The 19,244-nt window shown below is 39.7% G+C and overlaps 1 protein-coding gene across 2 annotated transcripts in view; it reads left to right on the forward strand.

The window, feature by feature from the left end:
- The window catches only part of Samd8 (sterile alpha motif domain containing 8), a 33,389-nt gene extending 30,839 nt beyond the window's left edge, over positions 1 to 2,550 (forward strand). For both annotated transcript variants that reach the window (XM_090346620.1, XM_090346621.1), the window contains exons 5-6: positions 1,168 to 1,318; positions 1,488 to 2,550. In XM_090346620.1, the coding sequence (XP_090202746.1) occupies positions 1,168 to 1,318; positions 1,488 to 1,792 (456 nt within the window). In that variant the 3' untranslated portion in view covers positions 1,793 to 2,550. The remainder of the gene's footprint in view (positions 1 to 1,167; positions 1,319 to 1,487) is intronic.
- Positions 2,551 to 19,244: the final 16,694 nt, after the last annotated feature.

The following is a 19,244-nucleotide window of genomic DNA, read 5'->3' on the forward strand; positions in this document are numbered from 1 at the left end:
TTGAAATTGTATTCCAAAAGTGTATGTCCTGACTTTGTTACTCCCTAGGGGTGTGGTGCTTGTTTCCTTATCTTCAGATTGAATTACTTGATAGAACTTGTTCAGAGGATTTATCAGTATGCTTTGCATACAGTAAATTCACACAAAATTTTAGTGGCTTTTATTATCATTGTTAAAAGTTGAATGCCTTTTAAGAAGTTACCCTACCCCTTTAAGATATTGTTAACTCAAGGCTTTCCTCAAAATAGGTTATTGTTGTTTTTTAAGTATATGTATAGGAGTTGAAATTATGTTTGGCTGGTAATAGTTGGAAATTCAAAATAGATGTTAGGTAATGTGTGTGAAGTCTGAATGTAGGTACTTGAGGCCTAGTATAATTACTCTATGTTCTACCTACCTAATAATACTTGGCTTATATCCATCTTCACGGCTACTTATGGTCCAGGGTAGCTGCTAGAGCTCCAGCTATCATGTCTGAGGAGTAGAACTGAAAAAGGAAAGAGAGAATAGTGGAACATATTTCCTGAGCTGTTATCTCATTCCTTTACAAATATCTTCTCAGAACTCCTTTATAATTATACTTATTTGGTCACATGGCCATATGTAGCTGTGAGATATGCTAGGAAATACAGTATATCTAGGTATTGAACTAAAACTTAAGAGATATGGCTGGAAATGTGGCTTAATGTTTGAGTGCTTGTCTCCCATGCATGAAGCCCTGAATTCGATTCCTCAGTACCACATAAACAGAAAAAGCCAGAAGTGGTTGTGTGGCTTAGGTGGTAGAGTGCTAGCCTTGAGAAAAAGCAGCTCAAGGACAGTGCCCAGGCCCTGAGTTAAGCCTCAGGACTGGCTAAAAAACAAAACAAAACAAAACTTAGAAATATTCTTATATCCTTGTGTTATAATGACCTTTTTAAAAAAAATTATAAAGGGGTTTGCATTATAGTGATACCATTTAATTCTCACATTTTTTTTCCTGGGTATAGTCAAGTTTTGACCATTCTTGAAGCAAAGATGCAAATATTTAGACTAGGGACCCTAGTTGCTTTTAATTGATGATTTCTAAGTTATTTCTCACTTGAGTCTCTCTAGGAGTGGATGTTGGGAAGCTCTTTATCTCCCTCCCTTAATAGTTGAAACACTAAACTGTAGCTTTCTTTATAGATATATGGCAGTGTATGGGAGAAATTACACCGAGCCTTTGCCATTTGGAGTGGCTTTGGTATGACCCTGACTGGCGTGCATACTTGTGGAGATTACATGTTCAGTGGCCACACTGTTGTCCTAACAATGCTGAATTTCTTTGTCACAGAATGTAAGTATCTCTTAAATCCTGTGCATGGTAGACAGTTAACTACAAGGGAGGTTGGGGAAGATATAAAATTCTATGAAGAGCATGTAAAACAGCCTAACCTAAGAACCATGTATCTAAGAAGCACTGGAAGGAATGTAGTTTTAAAATGATCTTATTGTCTTTTCCTTAGATACACCAAGAAGCTGGAATTTCTTACATACTTTATCCTGGGTTCTCAACCTCTTTGGAATCTTCTTCATCTTGGCTGCACATGAACATTATTCAATTGATGTGTTTATTGCCTTTTATATAACAACAAGACTCTTTTTGTACTACCATACTCTAGCCAATACCAGAGCTTATCAGCAGAGTAGGAGAGCAAGAATTTGGTTTCCCATGTTTTCTTTTTTTGAATGCAATGTTAATGGCACAGTACCTAATGAATATTGTTGGCCATTTTCAAAACCAGCAATAATGAAAAGACTAATTGGATGAAGAATGTATCTTTGTAATGAGTTCATGGTTAAATACATAGTAGTTGTTGAAAATGAGTAACTTTGCTTTCTCTCCCAGGTTGTTCCTAGATGTCTGAATGTATTGCATCTTGGCTTATATGTTGACAGATTTGCTAGTTCTGAGAAAGGCTAAAATTACTTTTTTAAAAAAAAGAAAGAGAGAAAGAGAGAGAGAGAAGAAAGATTGGTCAAGAGTCCTTACCTAGTTGTTTGAACAGAAAGCTTAAGTATAGGTTTTCTGCTCTTTTACTTCAGTAGACTCATCTTTGAGTCTTGTCAGGCTGTTACTCTTACCTGCTGAGTATTTGCTTAATGAATGAACTTAAGCAAATCAACTTTAACAGTTCATTGGCTGAACAATTTTTGATTTCTAGTAGGACTCGAGTTAAGAAATAATACTTTTTTAACCTCTTGATTACCTTCAAAAGGAAAAAAATTTACTAAGTGAACAATATGTGTTTTTTGAGCTAATCTCTATGTCTGTCTAGAAAGTGTTTTATTGACAAAGTTTTTGCCTTCCGAATCATCTTTAAGCAAAGTATACTGATAAGAAGGCTCTGAGTTCAAACCAATAAGTCTGAAACCAGAGAATGCAAATAGCCACACATGAAATGACAAGATATCGACAAGATCATCACTGTCCTTCTCACTAATGCAAATGTAGGGCTAGCATTTTTCACCAAAGATGCAACAAAAATGCAATTCCTATTTTTTTCTGAAGGTTCAGTGAGAACATAAGTAAGTATTCATGAGGGAAACATAACTGCATAATAATAAATTGCTGTAATTTAGGTGGTATAGGGACCTGAAATAACTTCGTGCTGTAATTGTTAGACAGATGCCAGCACATTGTAATGCTTTTTTAATGGTGTTATTTAATGAGCCAAATAAGAGTGTTTTATGAAATGTTGAAATTCTTGTCAGTAACGGAAGTTTGCATGCAAAGATTTTTTTCTTCTACTGAAAAGAAATAGTATAGTGTTTTTTGTTTTTTGAAATTTCTCATTCTTAAGCATCAGAAGTAAACAGTCTGAGACATAGTTGGATACAAAAAAGAAAGCCTTGTTGCTTTTTTTAAAATGTGTACATACATTATTTTTATATTAGTCTTAATTTGGCAATCAGGAAACTTTACAGTTCAGAAATTTAGTACAATAAGTAATTTCACCTCTGATAACATTTGTCACTTTATTTTTAAGGATTTTTACATTAAAAGCAGTGTTAATATGACTGTAGAATTAGAAGTTGATCCCCAGCTGATGGACTTAAATGGTGAAAATATTGTATAGTTTTTACATTGTATTTTAAACAAGGAATTGCAGAAGATAATGGCAGATTGCGGTCTAAAATTAGGCCACAACAGAAACTGCTCCTTCCTTATCCGGGTGAAATATTTTATTTTTGAGTCAGAGTCCTAACCCTCCTATGTATACTACAGAAAACCCTAGATAAATGGGATAGGAAAGAAGTACAATGCAAGCAGATTTTAGGTAGTTCTTAAGAATGAAGGATGTTTCATGTGCTCGTTGAGTCTTTAGACTCTTGAAGTCAACTTAGATTTAACAGCCTTGTGCCAGTGGCTCATGCTTAAAATCCTAGCTGCTCAAAGCTGAAATGAGGTTTGAAGATAGCCTTGGCACAAAAGTCTGATAGACTTCCATTTGCAACAAACCAGCAAGTAGCAGTTGGAGTTGGAGGCATGACTAAAGTGACACAACACCTCCTGTAAACAAGAAAGCCCTTAAGTGAGCTTGAGATCTCTTGAATTAAAGACCCAGTACCAGGGTGGGGAAAAAAGATGTTATTGCTGGTTTTTTTCCCCTTTAAATGACAGACAGGATTGAATTTAGCTGAGGAGAGACTGATGTTAGCTTTTGAAAAAATGTTCAAAAATCATTGTCATTATTAATTTTAAAATACTGAATAGCCGTTAATGGTAAATATTCTAACATCAGTCTTCTTTCCTTCATGTGGATTCCATTGTAGAACAAAATAGAAAAATAAATGCAGCTAATTTTGCAGAGCTCTTGACATTGTGAGTGCCTAACTACAGACTGCAGTGAGGATTATAAGATAACTTTCAGCCTTGCACTTAACTCCTATCTGTTTGAAAAAAAGGTAAGCTAGACTTATCATTTATTGTTGTAATAATCATTTGAGGCAGTGTTTACAGGAATTCATTTTCTTTCTTAGAAATCTTTGAGACAGGATTATTTTCAGTTGTTTCTTTAGATGAGAAACCTGTATTTTAGTTGTGCTTTGTTTGCTTTGTCCAGAAATTTCCAGAACTGCTTTTCTTGTTAAAATCTTAACTGTAGTGAAGGTAGAATTCATGTTTACATTTTGGGTGTGGCTGGGTGGAGGCTTCTCCACATGGCTTTGGCCTACCTTTTTTTTTTTTTTAATGTTGTATTTGTTTCTGCAGTTGTAGTCTTGTATATTTTGAAAAATACGTATATCCTTTGATTCCTTATTACATAAGGAACCAAAGTTTTGGATTCAGAAATGTACACTGGAAATTATATTGAAAGTCTTTGATGAATTTTTTTTATGTCCCCGAGAGCAGTGATGCCTCTTCTTTTTTCTCCCTTTTCCATTTTTTTTTTTTTTTTAAGATCGGACAGGGCATAGTATGCATAGTATTACTGAAAGGTAATTGAAGTTGGCAGGGATTAAGAGGTTGTAGAGAAGGCAACTTGGTCAGTATCACTAGTCTTTGTGTATGTGCTACTTCATTTTCATTACAGCTATCCTCTGCATAATTCCTTCTGACCAGAAATGATAAAATGCAACTTCTTAATGCTGGCTCTGTATAGTCCTGTGTCTTCAAATCAGAAAACAACGAGGTAGCCTGAGAACCAGCCAGTTAAATAAATGTGGACTAGTCCCAAAATACTTGTTGCCTGAGAGAGCTGCTTAGAACACAACCTTTGACACTGTGAATGATGACCTGCCTATTCTGTAACTGCCTATTAGGACCAAGAATTCTAGAACTCTGTTATTTGTAAATGGATAACAAAGGAACTAAATCCTTTTACAAGTTGTGTTTCTTTTTTTTCCAGTCCTGGAGCTTGAACTCAGGGCCTGGGCACTGTCCTTGAACTTTCTCAAGGCTAGATCTCTGAACCACTTGAGCCACAGTACCACGTCTGACGTTTTCTGTGTATGGTAACCAAGGAATCAAACCCAGGGCTTTGTGCATGCTAGGCAAGCACTCTACCACTAGGCCATACTCATGGCTCCAAGAAACTGTCTTTCAGGGATACGTTTTAAAAGTATCATTCACACATTCACAGAATCGTATTTATAACATAAACCTGTTTTGACTATATTCAGCAAAAGGCAATTTCATCATTCATTTGAAGGATTCTAGATCCAAAATGTTTAAGAATGTTAACCATATTCTCTTTTTGTTTTTGGTGATATTAGCTTGAACTTGGAGCCAAAAGCTGGCTAGATAGACACTCTACCACTTGAGCCATGTCTCTGTGCCCTTTTGCTTTGTTTTGTTTTAAAGTTCATTTTAGGGATAAAGTCTCATATTTATGCCCATCCAGCCTGAACTTTGATCCTCCTATTTATATTTCCCACATGGCTGAGTTAATAGGAACATGACACCACTCTCAGCTATTGGGTAAGATGGGTTCTCCTATTTTGTCTTGCTGGCTTTGAACCTCTATCCTCTAGATCTCCACCTCTCAAGTAGCTAGGATTATATGCACTAGTTACCACATCCAGCTAAGAATGTTAATCATATTCATTATTTAAACTTGCTGATTTAATACATCTAGCATTATCTCATACTAAAAAGATCTAAAGTGTTTGTTTTCTGGCCAGCCCTGGGCCCTAAACTCAGGGCATGGGCACTGTCTTTGTGCTTTCTTAAGGCTAATGCTCTATTACTTGAGCTACAGCACCACTTCTGGCTTTTTCTGTGCATGTGGTACTAAAGAATTGAATCCAAGGCTTTGTGCATGCTAGGCAAGCACTCTACACTAGGCCATACTCCAGCCCTGATCTACAGGGTTTTTTGTTTGTTTGTTTCTTTCTTTTGTCAATTCTTTAAGGTATTCAGGTATTTGAGACAAGAAAGATCTTTAATACATTTAATTTTTAAATTTTCACTTAGGCAGTTTAAAAGCTAGTAAAAGTAACATTTTAATACCAATTTTACTTGGCAGTTTATAGAAATAAAAAAAAAATTAGCCTGAATTACACCTACATCGTTATAGTAGAGATACGTTAAATAGCATCAAAAGTCAGAGTACTTCTAGAGATCAGTTAGAAGAGAAGCATATTGAATTAGTTTGTTTCCTCTATGTGAGTTACTCTGAATGACTAACATAAGTATGGAAGTAGCTGTGGTCTGCCTCTAACCCCCCTGAAGGACACTTAATTTTGAATAAATGATATATTACTTGTATCAAGTTTTAACACAAATATATGAAATCTATAAGCCATTATTTAAGCTTCTAATAAGTTGAGTTTTAGAATACATTCTACTCCAAACCAACCAAAGGACTTTTTATTCAGTGTACCTCATGCCTCAGCATAGTGAAGTTTTGTACCCAGTACAAAGAATACGATGTTAGTTTCTATCTGAACTCCTTGATAGTCTGAAAAACTAAACAGAGCCAGACCATATTATTATTATCAGTTAGTAATATTATCAGTAAGATTATCTTTAAAGTTTTTCATTTTAATAATTTTTCATTCAAAAAATTATGGATTGTTAACAGCAGTGAACTGTTTCTGATACTGAACAAGGGAAGTGGAAGCTGATAGTGGAAAAACAAAAGTTAGCTTGGGCATGTTTAGTTTTAAAAATTCTACTTAAAAGTCTCCCATCCACAGAGAAGCTAGTATTACTTGAAGATATGACAGCTTCTGTGGTAGCCATACCTGAAGCACAGTATTGTACATAAGTAAATTTTGATTCTACATTAAATCCAGATTTAACTAATATATATTATTTTATATCTTTGTCGTATTAAAATGTTTTAAAACACTAAAAATAAAATACTTGAACATTGGCTTTCAGTTTCTTATTTCAGGTGTTTGTATTACTAATACAGCATGTCTGTTCTCCCCCCCACCCCACACACACACCTTCGTTTGTTTTTGTAAGTCATGGGGCTTGAACTCTGGGCATGGGTACTGGTACTGTTCCTGAGTTCTTCAGCATCTCTAGGCTACCACCCTATCCCTGAAGCAACAACCCCACTTCCTATTTTCCAGTGATTAACTGGAGATAAGAGTCTCATATTCTTTAGTGCCTGGGTTGGCTTTGAACAGCTATCTCAGATCTCAGCCTCCTGAGTAGCTAGGATTACATGTGTGAGCCATCTCACCTGGCTGTTTGTTTTTGAGACAGGGACTTGCTATAAAGTCTAGCTTGCCTCAGATTTGCCATTGTAACCCCTGGTCTTGAGGTTGTAACCCCTGGTGTTCAGGTTGAGATCCTCCTTAGTCTCCCAAGTACTGGGACCACAACATCTAGCTACTATGTAATTTTTTTTTTTTTTTGCCAGTCCTGGGCTTGAGCTCAGGGCTTGAGCACTGTCCTTGGGCTTTCCTGAAGGCTAGTGTCAACCTTGAGCCACACACCATTTCTGGCTTCTATGTATGTGGTACGAAGGAATCGAACCCTGGTCTTCGTGCATGCTAGGCAGGTACTCTACCACTAGGCCTAACTCCTGGCCCCCCAAGTAATTTTTATACAGTGAATTTTAATTTTTGCAGCTTTAAACCTGTAGTATGTAACACTTGGAGTTTACTAATTCTTAGTTTCCATTAGGCAAATAATTTCCCTCTGTCCTTTTGGTTTTCTGTAAGCTGAAGAATTAAACCCTCAAGTGTGCTGGGCAGGAGCTCTGCCACTAAGTGGTAGATTCCATCTTAAGCTCTGTAATTTTTTGTTTGGTTTTGGTTATTATGGGTTAATCGAGAAGGTGGTATCAGCCTGTCAGATGAGCTTTGGGATGATGAAGCAGGACAAAGAATAAGTTACTAGGATCCAGGTAACCTACAACCATGGCTATACTAAGCCTGTCATAGGCCTAGGGCTATATAAACTTAATCCATATCTAAACATGTCTTCTTGGTCACTACTGATATGTGACTTTCATACTGCTGGCCCAGCTTGTCTTGGCAACTATTGGAAAGAAAGTCTAGAACAGATCTAGAAGAGAGCTTAGTTATGTGGAAAATTTACTGGTCTTAGACTCCAAAGGTTCTAGTTATGTTTCTACCACTAACAAAATCAGGTTTTACCTTTCAGCCTCTTTAACTATAAATGTTAAAATGAGGGAGGAGTTGCCTACCCTCATAAGTTGTATTAAGGGCCAGATTAAGAAAGTACTGTAATCTTGCTGGCATAGTACTGAATACATAGAAATTATAGTTGAATTTGATCTATGAAATAGGACCTCTGGGGCTGGGAGTGTAGCCTAGTGGTAGAGTGCTTGCCTAGCATGCACGAAGTCCTGGGTTTGATTCCATGGTACCACATACATAGAAAAAGTTGGAAGTGGTGGAGGACTAGCCTTGAGCAAAAAATGCTCAAGGACAGTACCCACACCCTGCGTTCAATCCAAAGACTGGCCCCCCATAAAGGGGGTACCCTTTTGCCCTAGAGAATTGATCATCTATGATGATGACATAAAAATACAGCAAACTTTCTTCAGTGGAATAATTCAGGCAGTATATAAGGTTTTTTTTTTATTATTATTTTGTTTTCAGGGGGAATGAAGTTAGAGCTTTGGATTGGCTTATACCATTTCATTTAGAAGGTGGTGATTTACTTATTTAGCTTTCCTAATAGGGCTTATTATTGAAAGGATTGGTTCAGGGGAAGGAAATGTTTGGAAATCACTGAGGCAGTAAACAAACTTATTGTCTTCATCTAGTAGTAGTTTGGGCGAGTAAGGGCTCATTAAAAACTAGGAAGATTCACGAATATCTCACTTGTGAAATTTGAGCAGAATCCTTGAAGGACAAGTTGAACTCAGTATTCAAGGCCTAGAAGGCTGTAATAAAATGCACAATTTAAAAAATTGTTTGTGTCTATGTTGGAGAGTTTGTGTTTGATTGGAAAGGCCTATTGTCTGTAGTTTAGCTTATAGCTACTGGTATAAGTAATTCTGTACAACAGTAGGTAAGGGGCAGAAATGTATCAGTTGAAAAGAGAGAGTTAAGATAGTAAAATTAGGGCCAGGAGCATGGCCTAGTGGTAGAGTGCTAGCCAAGCATGCATGAAGACGCGGGTTCGATTCTCCAGTACCACATAACACAGAAAAAGCCAGAAGTGGTGCTGTGGCTCAAGTGGTAGAGCGCTAACCTTGAGACAGCCCAAGGACAGTGCCCAGATCCTGAGTTCAAGCCCCAGGACTGGAAAAATAAAGAATCCAGGATTAGTCACAGTTTATGTGAAGATGAAGGCCTTGCCTTACTTGTGGAATATCATGGCTCTGAAGAAATAAACTATTGGTTGGTATAACACGAATCTAGGGTTTAATATACCCTGGATTCTGAATTAACATCTATGATGGCCACAAACCTAACCTCCTTGGAGGTTCATATTGTTGGCATGAAGTGGAATGGGAGGTGGTTTTGGCAGACATGTTAGGAGGAGAGAGCTGGCATAAGAGTACCTCTGAGGAGCTCAGTTATTTCTCTTGGCCATAACTTTTAAGAAGACCAAGTGATATTTTTGAGGCCTGTGCTCATAGTATTCCCATGAGCCAGAAGAAAAAGGAAACCTCCATGAACTATTCATATTCCAGCCTTAAGAGCCTTGGAACAATGTGAAGAGAATATCTGTTCGTAATCATTTTTGATGTAGAATAATCAGCAACCTTCATTAAGAAGTAGACCAACTGTATGAAATTTGAAACTATTCTTCCATGAAGACTGATTTTGGAGGCCCAGCTGGAGGGGATTTGGCAGTGGTGATACAATTTGAGGAACTTTCAGCACAGCAGAAATCTTTCATGCAGAAATTTAATAAGCACGAATGTCCCTGCAAGATTCTAAATTTTCTTTGCTGTTGATTCCAGAGTGGCACCTCACTATCTTTTTTTAAAAGTTATTAACTTTAAGCCAATAATTCATGGATGTGATAGCAAGCTATATACTAAAAGTTTTTCCCTCATCTTCATGCCTAATCTTTAGGCCATGATTTTTAACTAGGTATTTATGCATATATAAGCAAATGTGTATTTTAAATTATTGTATATGGATATACATATTTGCACATGTAAACATGGCATATTCATTACAGGCCAAGACCCACATTGTAGTGATAAGTTGGATTTTTTTTTTTTGGGGGGGTGGGTCATGGGGCTTGAATTCTTGGCCTGGGCACTGTTGCTGAGCTATTCAGCTCAAGGCTACTGTCCTAACCCTGAGTCTACAGTTCCACTTCTCGTTTTCTAGTGATTAATTGTAGATAAGAGTCTCAAGTTCTTTAGTACCCAGGCTGGCTTTGAACTATGATCCTTCAATCTCAGCCTCTGAGTAGCTAGGATTACAGCTGAGCCACCGTGCCCAGCTTATAAATTGGATTTCTTGTTTGTTGGAGTGAACACCATGGGGGACTGTGGAGTCTGACAACCTCTAGCCACAGCAATACCGGAACAATTATTCTCCATTCTCATCAGCAGTAGAGGGAAGGAGGGGTGAATCCAAGCATATCTGCTCTCCTTACCTCCCCATTGGAGGATAGATTGAACCTCAAAAAACAGAAGCAGAAAAAATGAAACTTACTCTGGAGGTCTCCCAAGCAACTCTAAAAATTCGGCCTGTCAAGAGTCCATGATTCAGGCTTTCTGAGAGGCGGAGGAGTGATTGGGCCCTGAGAAAAGTCTCAAGCTAATTATTACATGTAAGCAAAGCCAGCTGCCCAGGGGAACAAAAAGGGGAAATCAGGGCCCAGTTATCCACAGGAAGCAAGACTTTCCTGGAGCTTAATAACTTAGGACACACTTGTAATCTAAAGAATGTCCTCCATCACCTCCGTAGAAGGGTGAAAGCCCAACTCCACCCAGCAAGGTACCAAGATGGCTGTATGAACAAGGCATATTTTAGACCCAGTCTCCTACTTCACTACCAGCCAATTCCTCATATCAGTTGCTTTCCTTTCTCACATGATTTGTTACCATTCTCCATACAAATGAATTAAAAAAAAAAAAACAAACAAAAGATTTGTGGGCTGTGAATGTGGCTTCATGGTATAGTGCTTGCCTGCCATGCATTAAGCCCTGGGTTCAATTCCTTAGTACCATATATACAGTGAAAGCACCAGAAGTGGTACTGTGGCTGAAGTGCTAGAATTGCTATGCTTGAGCAAAAGAAGCCCAGGGACAGTGCCCAGGACTTGAACAAAAACAGGACCTGAAAAAGAAAAAAATGTTCCATTCTTGTTAGTGAACCATGATGTTCCAATGTGATGTTATAACGAGTCCTAATTCCCTGAAGGATAGCCTTTTAAATTGTTTACTATTCAAAAAATGCCTCAATAATAATGTCTCTTTGCATCTGAAGAGTAAGTTCTCTTGTACAGGAAGTCAGTCTCAAGGAACAGAGAAGCCACTTTTTTGTTTTGGTCAGTCTTGGGGCTTGAACTCTGGGCCTGGACATGGTCCCTGAGCTCTTCAGTTCAAGGCTAACTCTCTACCACTTGAGCCATAATGCTACTTCCTATTTTCTGATGGTTAATTGGAGATAAGAGTCTCATGAACTTTTGTGTCCAGGTGGCTTTGAACCTCCATCCTCAGATCCCAGCCTTCTGAGTAGCTAGGATTGTTGTGCCTAGATTTCAGGGTCCCCAAAGACCATCAAGGAGCCGAATCCGATATAAGAGCACGAGAGTTTTTATTGCAGGCTTGAGCCTGGACTCACAACTGATATCGGCATAGCGGGTCTGAGTTGAGAGTCCCGACTTCTGTTGTACAGGGTTTTTATAGGGTTCTAGGAACTTTCCAAGCATAGTCACAAGTTTGAGCAAATCATAATACACCGCAGACAAATGGCTGGAAGTGATTGGTTAGCTCAAAGGGTTGACATATTATGAATTGATTGGCTCGTGCTAGGGGATACATGCCAAACTTCGGGCAGCTGATCAGGATATCACAATGGTTATCTTATCCTGGAGCCTTTAATCACTGGGAGAAACTTTTACATGGGGAGTTGTCTATAATTTACTATTTTCTTTGAAGCTGCCATCTCTGCTGGTTTAGAATTAGTTCAGAGTGACCTTCTGGTGGGGCCTGCTTAAAAATAACTTTTTGCTGAATATGATCGAACTTCAAAATGAGTTCAGGCTTCTCAGGATTACAGACATGAACCACCACCATCCAGCAGAAGCCACATTTTGAGAGGCCTTTAATGGAAAGCCAGCACCTGCAGGTGGACTTCTGTCCTAAAAACCTGAAGCCCAGAATGTACTTCCCGTTTTCTAGTGGTTAATTGGAGATAACAGCCTCATCTTCTTTAATGTTTAGTGCTGTTACTCTACACCGGTACCAGAACAGTGTTTGGTATCACTAAGCTTTCTTATTTATACATTCTTGTAGAGGAACGTATGGTTTTTTTTTTGTGTGTAGATCAGGTGAAGTATTAGGGTTGGTGGGGTCTAGTCTTAAACCCAAACTGGCCTCAAAACCTGAGATTGTTGGGCCAGGAGTATGGCCTAGTGGTAGAGTGCTTGCCTAGCATGCATGAAGCCCTGAGTTTGATTCCTCAGAACCACATACACAGAAAAAGCTGGATGTGGTGCTGTGGCTTAAGTGGCAGAGTGCTAATATTGAGCAAAAAGCATAAAAAGACAGTGCCCAGGCCCTGTGTTCGAGCCCCAAGACTGGCAAAACACACACACACACACACACACACACTTGAGATTGTCCATGTACCCTCCTGAGTGCCGGAATTCAGCCATGTACCACCATGTTCAGCTGCCCTCCCTCCCTTAGCTTTCATTCCCTCCCCTCACCTTTTATATGGTGCTGAGAATAAAATCTAGGGCTTCTTGGATAAGTGCTTTACTCCTGAGATACATTCCCAGCCAAAAGTGGTATCATTGGAGCTAGGAATGTGGCTTAATAGTAAAGTACTTGGCTAGCAAGCATGAAGCTCTAGGTTTGATTCCTCAGTACCACATACACAAAAAGCCAAAAGTGCTGTGGCTCACATGGTAGAGTGCTAGCCTTGAGCAAAAGAAGCTCTGGGTTCAAGACCCAGGACTAGCCAAAAGAAAGGCGGGGCGGGGGCAGGGGGCTGGCGTGGTGGCACATACCTATAATCCTAGCTACTCAGGAGGCTGAGATCTGAGAATCATGGTTCAGAACCAGCCTGGGCATAAAGTGTGAGTCTCTTATCTCCAATTAACCACCAGAAAACTGGAAATGTCACTGTGGCACAAGGGGTAAGCAGTTGCCTTGAGGTGTAGAGCTCAAGGACAATGTCCAGACCCAGAGTTCAAGTACCACCACCAACCAAAAAACAAAAAATAACAAAAAACCCAAAATAACATTGGCTAGGTAATCCTAGCTTATTTAGGAGGCTGAAGCCAGGTGTGGTGGCTCACGCCTGTAATCCTAGCTAAATCCTACCTACTCGGGAGGCTGAGATCTGAAGATCAAGGTTCAAAGCCAGCCCGGCGCAAAGAACCTGAGACTCTTACCTCCAATTAACCTCTAGAAAAGGGAAATGGGGCTTAGCTTAAGGGTAAGGTGGTAGCCTTGAGCTGTAGAGCTCAAGGACAATGCCAGGCCCAGGGGTAGGGCAGTAGCCTTGAGCTGTAGAGCTCAGGGACAATGCCCAGGCCAAGTTTTATGGGTGCCCTGTCACCCACAAAAAAAAGGGAGGCTGATATCTGAGGGTTTTTGTTTTGTTTTGTTTTTTCCTGTTTGTGGGTCATGGGGTTGAGCTCTTCAGCTCAATGCTACTACCCTACCCTTGAGCCAAGCCCCACTTCCCTGTTTTCTAGAGGTTAATTGGAGATGAGTCTCAGATCCTTTAGTGCCCAGGCTGGCTTTGAACCTTGATCATCAGATCTCAGTCTCCAGAGTAGCTATGATTATAGGGTGAGCCATGGCACCCTGGCAGATCTGAGTATTTCTGTTCAAAGCCAGCCTAGGCAGGAAAGTCTATGAGACTCCTGTCTCCAATTAACCACCAAAAAGCTGCAAGTAGGGGCCAGGAGTTTGATCTAATGATAAGAGTGCTTGCATGAAGGTATGAAGACCCAGGTTCTATTCCTTGGTACCACACACATAGAGCAAGCCAGAAGTGGTGCTGTGGCTCAATTGTTAAAGCTCCAGCCTTGAGAAAGTCCAAGGACAGTGCCCAGGCCCTAAGAACTGGCAAATACACACAAAAAAGCTGGAAGTAGAGTTGTGGCTCAAGTGATAGAAAACTATCCTTGAGCAGAAAGGCTCAGACAGTACTTAGGACCTGGGTTCAGCCACTTGCCCTGTGTCACAGCAAATAAAAGAGTAAAGGACAGAAAATAGGTATCACTTGTCCGAACACACTACACAAAGAAAGTAGGCAGTTTGGCCCATCTTCAGCCATCTTTGTGGTACAGACATGAGCTCTACAGTTAAATAGACAAAGAATTAAGGTAGTAAGGCAGGAGAAGGGAGGTATGCATAATTACTGAGTACTTTAAGTTGAAGAATGACTTCCATTGGAGCAATTTTGGCCAGAATAAGTAAGCCATTGTGTCTGACAGTGGTGCTCTGTTTTTTGTTTTGTTTTTCCAGTCCTGAGGCTTGAACTCAGGGCCTAGACATAATCCCTAAAATTCTTTTTGCTCAAGGCTAGCATGCTACACTTGAGCCACAGCTCCACTTTCAGCTTTTTCTATTTATGTGGTACTGAGGAATTGAACCCAAGGCTTCATATATATTAGGCAAGCATTCCCACATTCCCAGCCTACTTTCCTTGTGGGCAGTTCCCTCCATTCCTCCTTATAAAAATGTTACTAAGTCCTTTTCTTCACAAAGTGAAAGCAAAGACAGACATAAAATAGAGCAGGAATGCCAAGCTTTTCTCCTACTTTAAGTAAGTTGGTGGGCTCAAGTAAAGAGCTAGTACATGTCAGCTAAACTAGCTTCTAAATACTTGCTACAACTGCAGTGGTATGCCAGTCATTCTGGAAGACTAAACCTTCACTTGTCATACTTGGTTAAAAATCTATTAACATTTAATTTTTTTCCATCTGAATTTTCAGTAATTGTAATCCTTAAGATGAATATATTGGGTCCGGGAGTGTAGCCTAGTGGTAGAATGCTTGCCTAGCATGTACAAAGCTCTGGTTAGATTCCTTGGAATCACATACACAGACAAAGCTGGAAGTGGTGCTGTGGCTCTAGGGGCAGAGCACTAGACTTGAGCAAAAATCGGATCCAAGGACAGTGCCCAGGCACTGCGTTCAAGCCCCAGGACTGGCCAAAAAAAAGAAAGAAGAAAGCAAGCAAGCAAGCAAGCTGGGCACTGTGGCTCATGCCTATAATCCTAGCTACTGAGGAGGCTGAGATCTGAGGATTGCGGTTCAAAGCCAGCCCAGGCAATAAAGACAAAGAGACTGTTATCTCCAATTAATCACTTGAAAATGGAAAGTGGGGCAGTGGCTCTTGGGGTAGGGTGATAGCCTTGAGCTGAAGAGCTCAGGGACAGCACCCTGGCCCAGCATTCAAAGCCCCAGGACACACACACACAAAACCGCAAAAACTGGAAGTGGTGTTATGGCTTAAGTGGTAGAGTACTAGCCTTGAGCACAAAGAAACTCAGGCCCTGACTTCAAGTTCCCCAACCAAAACAAGAAAGTGACTTAAGTGATAGAATGCCTGCTTAGCTGGTATGAGGCCCTGAGTTCAAATTCCATTTAACACACACACACACACACGCACACGCGCACACGCACACATACACACATACACACACACTAGCTGGGCTGGTGCAAGAAAAGATATTATTACTATTTTTACTTGAGGGGAGCAGACTGGCTCCCATGGGAGATTACTCCTGCTCCACTATATAACCTTATCAATACAGATAATTGTCCTCATTCTGGAGGATGGTCTCTATCTTGCAGTCTTCTGTTCTTGGAGATGTTATGCTATGCATCATTGTTGCCATTTTTAGTATCCAGGGTGACTTTGTAGAGAGACTCAGAGAAATGGAGACCAGTACAAAATGCAGGCTTGAATGTCAGGTTTTATTTTTATTTGTAGCCCCATGTGAAGGGTAGGTAATTGCTTTTACAAAAAGCAGTTTTTAAGTATATGTTATAAAGTTTTATCCCCCTCCCCCTGGCCCACCATGCCGTTGTTGTTATTATTATTATTGTTGTTGTTGTTGTTGTTCTTCCTCTTCCTCTTCCTCTTCTTCTTCCTCTTCTTCTTCTTCTTCTTCTTCTTCTTCTTCTTCTTCTTCTTCTTCTTCTTCTTCTTCCTCTTCTTCTTCCTCTTCTTCTTCTTCTTCTTCTTCTTCTTCTTCTTCTTCTTCTTCTTCTTCTTCTTCTTCTTCTTCTTCTCCTTCTTCTTCTTCTTCTTTTGTGCTAGTCCTGGAACTTGGTCTCAGGGCCTGACACTGTCCTTGGACTTTCTCAAGGCTAGAGCTCTACCACAGCACCACTCCTGCCTTTTTTTCTATGTATGTGGTACCAAGGAATCCAACCCGGATCTTCGCGCATGCTAGGCAAGCACTCTACCACTAGGCCTGACACTGTCCTTGGACTTTCTCAAGGCTAGAGCTCTACCACTTGAGCCACAGCACAACTCCTGCCTTTTTTCTATGTATGTGGTACCAAGGAAGCGAACCCAGATCTTCGTGGATGCTAGGCAAGCACTCTACCACTAGGCCAAACTCCCAGCCCATGCCCTCTTCTTACTGAGGTTTTCCCACCTAGTTCATGGTGTTTAGTCTCTTGCTGAAGGAAGATTTAATAAAATACTAACTATTGGACCAAGGTGTGTCTGTAATTTTTGCCTGGTGAATTTTGACTTTTTAGATAAATGTGCTATGGTAAAAAAAAAAAATAATAATTGAATTGAACCCAGGGCTTCATGCATGCCAGGCAAGTACTCTACCGCTAGGCCAAATTCCTGGCCCCAATAACTGCTTATTTTTGAGAAGTACTTTTAGAATCCACTCAAGGATGATAGATTTTCAAAAATGGATAAGCACAGAAACCTCCTCTGGTTGAGTCTTCAGTGTGTATGTCTATGTGTCTGTACATGCACGTATGTGTGTTCCAGAGACTTGAATTCAGAGCCTGGGCTTTTATGTGTTCCAGAGACTTGAATTCAGGGCCTGGACTCTTATCCCTAAGTTTATTTTGCATGAGGTTAGTGCTCTACTACTTGAGCCACAGCACCAACTTCTGGCTTTTTCTGTGTATGTCGTACCAAGAAATGGAACCCAGGGCTTCATGCATGCTAGGCAAGCAGTCTACCTCTAGACCACACTTCCTGCCCAACTTCTGGCTTTTTGGTAGGTTATTGGATGTAAGAGTCTGATGGAAGCAGGGCTTGGTGGCTCACCATGTAATCCTAGCTATTCAGGAGGCTGAGATCTGAGGATTAAAGTTCAAAGCAAGCCCAGGCAATACTAAGTGTGAGATCTCCAGTTAATCACTAGAAAATGGGAAGTGGGGCTTGGCTCTTGAGAAGGATGGTAGCCTTGAGCTGAAGAGCTCAGGCCCAGTGTTCAGGCTCAGAGTTCAAGCCCCAGGACACCCCCTCCCCCCCCCAAAAAATCTGATGGACTTTTTTTTCCCTGGCTGGCTTCAAACCATGATCCTTAGATCTCAGCCTCCTGAGTAGCCAGGTGTGAGGCCCAAGTGCCCAGCTTCTTCCTTTTTTTTTTTTTGAACAGGATCAAAAATATAATACACTGTTTATAGAAGGGTAAAACATCATAATTTCTCACAAAATGGGTAAGAAACTTACATTTCATTTCTTCTTTACTAACTGGTAGAATGACAGCAAGATTTTACTTAATTTCACAAAATTTTAACAATGTATAATTTATTAGATTATTTTAACTAAATATAAATGGCATATATACATATATGTATGAAAATAACAATAACAGATACTGGCTAGAATGTGACCAAAAAGCAACTCTACTACATTGGTAAAGGGAATATAAACTTGTTCATATATGTATATATATATATATGTAGCACATGTATATGCATACATTTTACATATACCTTTAAGATGTCTGAAAGTCTCTTATACTTGTTAAGGAAAAGTGGCTTTGGTATAAATATTTGTCTCATTTTTCAAATTTTAATCTGATCACTGAGATAAAATAATCATAGACCCAAACCTAAAAATTGCCAAATTATTCCCTAGAGGCTAAAGAAAATCTTGCTTCTTTATCTTAGTTTTGGGTGAAAAAAAACTCATCAGTAACAATATTATTCTGTAAGTACCTAGAGAGCTATGTACAGATACTGAAATATGAGAATTTTAATATTCTTCTAAATTGCTTCACACCAGCTTCTTCCTTTATGTGTGTGTGTGTGTGTGTGTGTGTGTGTGTGTGTGTGTGTGTGTCAGTGTTAGTATTGCCCTGAACTCAGCACCTTGCACTCTTATTTGTTTTTTCACTCAAGGCTGGGGGTGTATGTACCACTTGAACCATATTTCCATTTCTGACTTTTGGCTGATAAATGGGAGATTAAAGTCTAATGGACTTTTTTGGCTTGTTTTGAACCTCAGTCCTCGGATCTGAGCCTTCTGGTTAACTAGAATTACAGGCATGAGTCACCAGCATCCAGCTAATTAATTACCTTTTGATCTCAGAAGTAAAATCTCCCCCTACCCAAAAAGAAGCATGGTAAGTACCCCCAAAAGAAATACACAGTCCATGAAGAGGCATGATGATTATATACATCTTCACAAAACCCCAAAACTTCCCTTTATTGGCATTCAATTAAGAGGTAGCTTCTCCATTCCTATAAATTCCTTCTGTACCACTGATGGTGAGGCAAATTTGAGCTTTTGCTCCTGCTATTTGTGCTGTTTGACCCCGCTACAAAGAAAACTTGCCAGTCCTGGGGCTTAAACTCAGGGCCTGATCATTGTCCTTGGGTTTTCTCAAGGCTAGAGCTCTACCACTTGAGCCACAGCACCACTTCTGTTTTTTTCTGTGTATGTGGTACTGAGGGATGGAACCTGAGTCATCTTGCATGCTGGGAAAGCACTCTACCACTAGGCCACACTCCCAACCCAAAATCTTGTTTGTTTGTTCTTTTTTTGTTGTTGTTTTTGTTTTATAATGTTCAGTGTCATGTTACTGTTTCCTACACTATGGATCAGCATACCCTTGTTAGTATTGCAACCTTGTTTGTTGTATAAACAGAATGGAGAAAGAATGATTGGAAAGGCAGACAAATAGTTGCCACACAGCTGTAG

Source organism: Megascapheus bottae, chromosome 15 (genome assembly GCF_031878675.1).
Source record: "Megascapheus bottae isolate mThoBot1 chromosome 15, mThoBot2.hap1, whole genome shotgun sequence".
NCBI lineage: Eukaryota > Metazoa > Chordata > Mammalia > Rodentia > Geomyidae > Megascapheus > Megascapheus bottae.